This window comes from Nyctibius grandis, chromosome Z (assembly GCF_013368605.1).
Source record: "Nyctibius grandis isolate bNycGra1 chromosome Z, bNycGra1.pri, whole genome shotgun sequence".
NCBI lineage: Eukaryota > Metazoa > Chordata > Aves > Nyctibiiformes > Nyctibiidae > Nyctibius > Nyctibius grandis.
This window is the reverse complement of record NC_090695.1, coordinates 63,891,004-63,898,765: the sequence shown is the minus strand read 5'-3', so window position 1 is coordinate 63,898,765 and position 7,762 is coordinate 63,891,004. Positions and strand designations below refer to the sequence as shown.

The following is a 7,762-nucleotide window of genomic DNA, read 5'->3' as shown; positions in this document are numbered from 1 at the left end:
TATCAAATTAAAAATGGCTCACAAGCTCAAGGTAAGTGATAAGTTTTAATTTCCATTTCTCACAATCTCTGAGGGTCTTGAGAAGGTTGATTTTTCTGCACTTCAGTTCCAGTCTGTAAAAGAGGAATCAGCTTCCTTCCCCACATTTTTGCTCTTTTAAAATGTTGGCTTCTCACAGGCTTTTACTCACAGTTAATAGAGAAAAATGTAAATGTCAGTGACATAGGAATACTCTTTCACATTGGGATGGAGGTTTCTTTACCTTGCACAGATAATGATTTGACTATTTCAAATAGTCAAGCAACAATCACAGAAGTGCCCCAACACAACTTTACCTGGCTTATCTGAATGTACGCAGGTGAGAAGTTTTGAAAGCCAGCACAGAGACAGTCACTATGAACTGAGGAAGACAACATAGACTATGCTCGTCTGATGCAGAATATTCAACAAAATATGGTTGATCATACTACAAAATCTAATTATGTAAGTAAAAATCAGAATCAAATATTATTAACTTTTTATTTAAACAAGGATGTTTCTCAAAAATAGTCCTGTAGTCCTTGTAGCAGCAACCAAAAAGGCACATAAAGTACAAAACAACCCAGAACACAGATCAGGCAGAATACAGAATTGTTAAATGGGCATTCTTAAAGGAAAATCCTGAAATACATAGCTATAGTTTCTATTTTATAAAAAGGTACAGCTTTTTATAAGTCATTCCCCCCTTACCAGTCTCCTCTGAGTGGTGTAATGTGTCCATCTGTGTAATGTCAATCTGTGCTCACCGAAAATCCTGACAACATAACCTCCAAATATTATTATTCAGTTGCGTGGGGATTTTATGTGTACATATCAATTTGTGTTTCAGTAGTATTTGTACCATGTAAACTCTTACTAGCTATCTGTAAATCTTCCCCTCTAAGGTATAGCTGATTAGAGAGAAAACTTAACGGACACCATTTTAGTGCTTCAAAGTAGTTTGACTACGCTAGTATTTAGTTGCTGTTTCAAAACCTTGGTTCATTCTTTATGTTGCTTATGACTCCTCTTCAAGACTGGTGTAAAGGCCCCCTGACTGAACATACTATAATGGAATTACACCAGTTTGACAATTCAGAGGTTTCAGTTTAGATGTTTTAAAGTAAATAATATGAAAAACCTCACCCATAGTATCAATCATGCATACAATTACATATGAAATGCAGGAATCAAATAGTATTTAATATTAATTTACTATTCAGATAATGGAATTCTCTGGCCACGCATTCTTAAAAACTGGCTTCCAAAAATAGTTAAAGATATAAACAAAAAAGAATTTAAGTTCCTCCTATAATTCAATAATAAATGACATAATATAGCACAAAGTTATCTCTTAATGTGTTATTTTCTCCCTTTTGGCAGTATTAGGAACAGCCATCTCAATTTGGGGCAGGGGGGGCAATAATTCCTTGACATTTATTTGTCCTCCATTCTGAGAATATGCAGAGAAAATGATATATTTTAGATGTTTATGGAGAAAACAATGTTCCTATACATTTTTGAAAACGTTTAAGGGTCTGAAGAAATAAATTTTAAACTTTTTAAGATGCAACTTATGAAAAAGTCCTGTATGCAACAGTGATATCCCATTTTAAGGAATGCTAGCAATTCAAATTCTGCCATTTACAAGTACACCGTGTCATTCACCAGTTACACAATTCAGCGTTTGTAACATTCTGGAATAATCTTATTACTCAGGTTTCAATGCCATCAGTGGAAGAACCTGAATATCTGAAGTGAAGTCACTATACAGTGTAAAACACTTATCCTGGTAAGTTGGGGAAAGAGGAATCCAAAAGATCAGTCTAATTCAATACAGACTGTGCAGCTTCCTTAAGAAGTGATGCAGCTTTGTCCAGTTCTTGTTCTGTTTGTTCCACTGTTATCACTACTCGAATACTAGAAAAAGAAAACCAGAACATACACAGTAAACTTTACTCCTTGCCTTCAGCTTTAAACTTTTTTTGTACTAATTTTAACACATTCAGATCACTATCTCTAGGGAAATTATTATGAATTCAAATTCAAACAGAAACAAGACATATGACATAGGACAGCGGCAGCAGCAGCGAAAAGCGGCGGCAGCAGCGAAAAGCGGCGGCAGCGACTTGAGGTAAGTGCGGGGGCGAGGGCGACATCGGGCTTAACCGGGCGGTTTTTCGTACTCTGGGCCCCCCCTGAGCCCCCCGCGAGCATCAGCCCCGAGCTGCTTCCCTCTGACCCCGGACCCGGAGGTTCCCGGCAACGAATCAGGAGAGGAGGGGGCGTAGCCGGAGGCACCACCCCCTGTTACCGTTGATAAGAGCCTCCCGGAGGGCAGGGACTAGTCCCTGGCCAGACGGGAGAGGGTGAGGGAGACTCAGCAGTGCCTGGGTGAGTCAGCAGTGACTGGGTGTGTCCCAGGGCAGGAGAGGCTGCAGTTGTTTGCAGCTCGTTGGGGAGGGCGCTGACTCCCTCCCAGAGCACAAGGCGAGGAAGGTGCCAAGGAGCTGTGAACCAGGGGTGGCACCAACAGGTATTTCCCAGCTCAGTGGAAGAACAATGGTATCTACCCGGTGGAAGAAGACCAAAATGGATGTGGGAACCCAGACAGAGCTCCCACGGAAGGAGGCGACGGTGCAGGTCGCAGGCTGCAGGGAATGCTACACCGTCTCTGTGGTGTCAGGGGGCTGTGTGCGCTGTGAGCAAGTAGATGATCTGCTTGGCCGAGCGGCACAGCTGCAAAACCAGGTTGAAAGGCTTCAAGCCGAAGTAGAAAGGCTTAGGAGCATTCGGGAGGCTGAAATGGAGATAGACTGGTGGAGCCAGGCTCTGCCTTCCCTGCAACAAACATGGGAGCACCTGCCAGAGAGCTCCCAGGATCGAGGGACCCCTGTACTCTGCCCCTCTCAGGTGGAAAACAGTAACCTAGAGGGGAGGAGTGAGTGGAGACAAGTCTATGGCCGTGGCAAAAGGCGAGTGCCCTCCTTGCCTACCTTGCCTCCACAGGTGCCTCTGAGCAATAGATATGAAGCCCTAGTGGAATGCAGCCGGTCCAATGGGGATGTGGTGGAGAGGCAACCTATATCAGAGGTCCCACCACAGTCAGAAAAACCTGACGGGCGTATAGCTACCTCCTCCACAAGGAAGAAGAGAAGAGTTTTAGTGGTTGGAGACTCCTTCCTAAAGGGATCTGAGGGCCCAATATGCAGAGCTGACCCCCATCACAGGGAGGTCTGCAGCCTGCCTGGAGCCCGAATCAGGGATATCACCAGGCAACTCCCCAACCTGGTGAAGGCCACAGACTACTACCCCCTGCTGATCTTCCAGACAGGTGGGGAAGAAGCTGCATCCCGTAGTCTGAGGGGGATGAAGAAAGACTACAAGGCCCTAGGACGGTTGGTGAAAGAGTCTGGGGCACAAGTTGTTTTCTCCTCCCTCCTTCCATTTTCAGGTGATGACGTGGGATGGAATAGTAGGATTCTCTCTATTAATGCCTGGCTACGAGACTGGTGCTACAGGCAGGGCTTTGGGTTCTTTGATAACGGCTGGTTTTATAAGACAACAGGCGTGACAGTGATACATGGGAAAGGTTTATGTCGCAGGGGCAAAAGGGTTCTGGGACAGGAATTAGCAGGGCTCATTCGGAGAGCTTTAAACTAGATTCGAAGGGGGATGGGGTGGTAGCTGGGCTTGCACCACTGGGGCAATGCTCTAGTGTTGAGGTGGACCAGGAGGCCCCCCATCCCCCTGGGGTGAAATCAGGGGGTGAATCTGGGATGAAATCGGTGTGCCCAGCTCGCTCCCTGAAATGCCTGTACACCAATGCACGCAGCATGGGGAATAAGCAGGAGGAGTTAGAAGTCTGTGTTCGGTCGGGGGGCTATGATCTAGTGGCAATTACAGAGACTTGGTGGGACGCCTCGCATGACTGGAATGTGGTCATGGATGGCTATGTCCTGTTCAGGAAAGACAGGCCACTAAGGAGAGGTGGTGGAGTTGCTCTTTATGTGAGTGAGCAGCTAGAATGTATTGAGTTCTGTCCAGAGGCAGATCAGGAGCGAGTTGAGAGTTTGTGGGTGCGAATTAAGGGGCAGGCTGGCAGGGGTGATACTGTTGTGGGTGTCTATTACAGGCCACCGGATCAGGATGAGGAGGGTGATGAGGCCTTCTACAGGCAGCTGAGAGCAGTCTCTCAATTACAGGGCCTGGTGGTTGTGGGGGATTTCAACTACCCTGATATTTGCTGGGAGGCCTACTCAGCCAGCCATCCTCAGTCCAGGAGGTTCCTCCAGTGCATTGATGATAACTTTCTGATGCAAATGGTGGATGAGCCAACTAGGAGAGGAGTGCTGCTGGATCTGATCCTCACTAACAAGGAGGGTCTGGTGGAAGAGGTGAAGGTTGAGGGCAGCCTTGGTTGTAGCGACCATGAGATGGTAGAGTTCAGGATCTCATGTGGCAGGAACAGAATAGCTAGCAGAATCGCAACCCTGAACTTCAGGAGGGCCAACTTTGGCCTTTTCGGGCAATTGCTAGGGGAAATCCCATGGGACAGAGTACTAGAAGGTAAGGGGGCCCAAGATAGTTGGTTAGCGTTCAAGGACTGCTTCTTCCGAGCTCAAGATCAGAGCATCCCAACAGGTAGGAAGTCAAGGAAGGGTACCAGGAGACCTGCATGGTTGAACAGGGAACTGCTGGGCAAACTCAAGTGGAAGAAGAAGGTGTACAGATCGTGGAAGGAGGGGCTGGCCACTTGGGAGGAATATAAGTCTGTTGTCAGAGGATGTAGGGAGGCAACTAGGAAAGCTAAGGCCTCCTTGGAATTAAACCTTGCAAGAGAGGTCAAGGACAACAGAAAGGGCTTCTTCAAATACATTGCAGGTAAAGCCAACACTAGAGGCAATGTAGGCCCACTGATGAATGAGGTGGGGGCCCTGGAGACAGAGGATAAAAAGAAGGCGGAGTTACTGAATGCCTTCTTTGCCTCTGTCTATACTGTTGGAGGCTGTCCTGAGGAGCCCTGGACCCCTGCGGCCTCAGAAGAAGTCAGGATAGAGGAGGAATCTGTCTTGGTTGATGAGGGCTGGGTCAGGGACCAATTAAGCAACCTGGATGTCCATAAATCCATGGGCCCTGATGGGATGCACCCGCGGGTGCTGAGGGAGCTGGCGGAAGTCATTGCTAGGCCACTCTCCATCATCTTTGCTAAGTCATGGGCAACAGGAGAGGTGCCTGAGGACTGGAGGAAAGCGAATGTCACTCCAGTCTTCAAAAAGGGCAGGAAGGAGGACCCGGGTAACTATAGACCGGTCAGCCTCACCTCCATCCCCGGAAAGGTGATGGAGCAACTTGTTCTTGGTGCTGTCTCTAGGCACATCAAGGATAGGGGGATCATTAGGGGCACTCAGCATGGCTTCACCAACGGGAAGTCTTGCTCAACCAACTTGATAGCCTTTTATGAGGATGTTACCCGGTGGATAGATGATGGTAAAGCTGTGGATGTGGTCTATCTCGATTTCAGTAAAGCGTTTGACACGGTCTCCCACAGCATCCTCGCAGCTAAACTGAGGAAGTGTGGTCTGGATGATCGGGTAGTGAGGTGGATTGTGAACTGGCTGAAGGAAAGAAGCCAGAGAGTAGTGGTCAGCGGGACAGAGTCCAGTTGGAGGTCTGTGTCTAGCGGAGTCCCGCAAGGGTCGGTTCTGGGACCAGTTCTATTCAATATATTCATTAATGACTTGGATGAGGGATTAGAGTGCGCTGTCAGCAAGTTCGCTGATGACACAAAACTGGGAGGAGTGGCTGAGATGCCGGAAGGCTGCGCAGCCATTCAGAGAGACCTGGACAGGCTGGAGAGTTGGGCGGGGAGAAATTTAATGAAATATAACAAGGGCAAGTGTAGAGTCCTGCATCTGGGCAAGAACAACCCCATGTACCAGTACAAGTTGGGGACAGACCTGTTGGAGAGCAGTGTAGGGGAAAGGGACCTGGGGGTCCTAGTGGACAACAGGATGACCATGAGCCAGCAGTGTGCCCTTGTGGCCAAGAAGGCCAATGGCATCCTGGGGTGTATTAGAAGGGGTGTGGTTAGTAGGTCAAGAGAGGTTCTCCTCCCCCTCTACTCTGCCCTGGTGAGGCCGCATCTGGAGTATTGTGTCCAGTTCTGGGCCCCTCAGTTCAAGAAGGACAGGGAACTGCTAGAGAGAGTCCAGCGCAGAGCCACAAAGATGATTAAGGGGGTGGAACATCTCCCTTATGAGGAGAGGCTGAGGGAGCTGGGTCTCTTTAGCTTAGAGAAGAGGAGACTGAGGGGTGACCTCATTAATGTTTATAAATATGTAAAGGGCAAGTGTCAAGAGGATGGAGCCAGGCTCTTCTCAGTGACATCCCTTGACAGGACAAGGGGCAATGGGTGCAAGCTGGAGCACAGGAGGTTCCACTTAAATATGAGGAAAAACTTCTTTACTGTAAGGGTGACTGAACACTGGAACAGGCTGCCCAGAGAGGTTGTGGAGTCTCCTTCTCTGGAGACATTCAAAACCCGCCTGGACGCGTTCCTGCGTGATATGGTCTAGGCAATCCTGCCCCGGCAGGGGGATTGGACTAGATGATCTTTCGAGGTCCCTTCCAATCCCTAACATTCTGTGATTCTGTGATTCTGTGACTGCAGAGAAATGGTCAGACTACTTCCCCCCCCCGCCCCCCCCCCCCATATGCACCACAGAAATTTGATTGTTATCTTTTTTACCTGCAGATCCACAGCTCATGGAAATGTGCCTGGTAACAGGCAACATGCTGATCACTGAGATTCAGGTAGTTTTGATACAGTTATTTCAGGGTATTAGCATCCTGTAACAGTCACTGAAAATATACCTCAAAGTGGAGCCTTTCCCATGTTTTACAGGACCAGCTATTGATTCCAGTCTACTGAGCAAAATCCCATCATTGTATGAAAAGAGCTAGAGTCATATCCAGTAAAATGATGTATTGACTTTCTACTAACCTGGGTGGAGGAAGACATTTTTCTTCTTTCTCCAGATAGCGGGCCTGAGTTAATGCAATACCACTATTCATGCACTACAAATAAAGAAAATACAGGAGTCATCAATCTGTGAACTTCTGATGGCATATCCTTTTGATCACCAAATACATATAACTAACTTTCATGAGTTTGGTGTCAGGATAACTATAAGTTCTTTCCCAAATGGAGGTTTTGAAGGTTGTGCAAAACAATCTCTAATTTTAGTATAGCATAAACACATAAAACAAGTCAGTGTATAGCTTCTTTAGCTTTCATCTCCAAGTAATCAGAGAAAAATGCTGTATTAAATAGGCTATTAAATTACATTTAAGCATATTTTCAAGGAAATTAACTTCAGAGTTTCTTTTTGTTGTGTCATCTTGTTCACCTGCCACCTGAAATATAAAACTTCCTCATCAACCTTCATCTCCTTCATGTGGGAGAAAGAGAACCGATGTGTACTGAAGATGGAAAAAATACTACATACAAAACATTAGGTTCTTCACACAAAAAAAGCAAGTTCATGGACTGAAACGAGCAAAATTACAAAAAGCTAGACCTCAAATGGTTAAAATACCCCACCAGAACTCTGTTCAAAGGACAGCCTTTATTCTTATGAACATCATAAAAGTTTTCTTAGCATCAGTTTTATATGCAAATTTAACTTGAGTTTTGAAGTACTTAACAGGAAATTTACTTTCTGAAGTAAAAGGTCTAATA

At 46.4% G+C, this 7,762-nt stretch overlaps 1 protein-coding gene across 1 annotated transcript in view; it reads right to left on the bottom strand.

The window, feature by feature from the left end:
• Positions 1–505: 505 nt before the first annotated feature.
• SPTLC1 (serine palmitoyltransferase long chain base subunit 1) overlaps positions 506–7,762 on the bottom strand; it is a 43,499-nt gene continuing 36,242 nt past the window's right edge. The window contains exons 14-15 of the mRNA XM_068422291.1: positions 7,025–7,098; positions 506–1,938 (exon numbers count right to left, since the gene is read on the bottom strand). Coding sequence (XP_068278392.1) covers positions 1,845–1,938; positions 7,025–7,098 — 168 coding nt within the window. The 3' untranslated portion in view covers positions 506–1,844. The remainder of the gene's footprint in view (positions 1,939–7,024; positions 7,099–7,762) is intronic.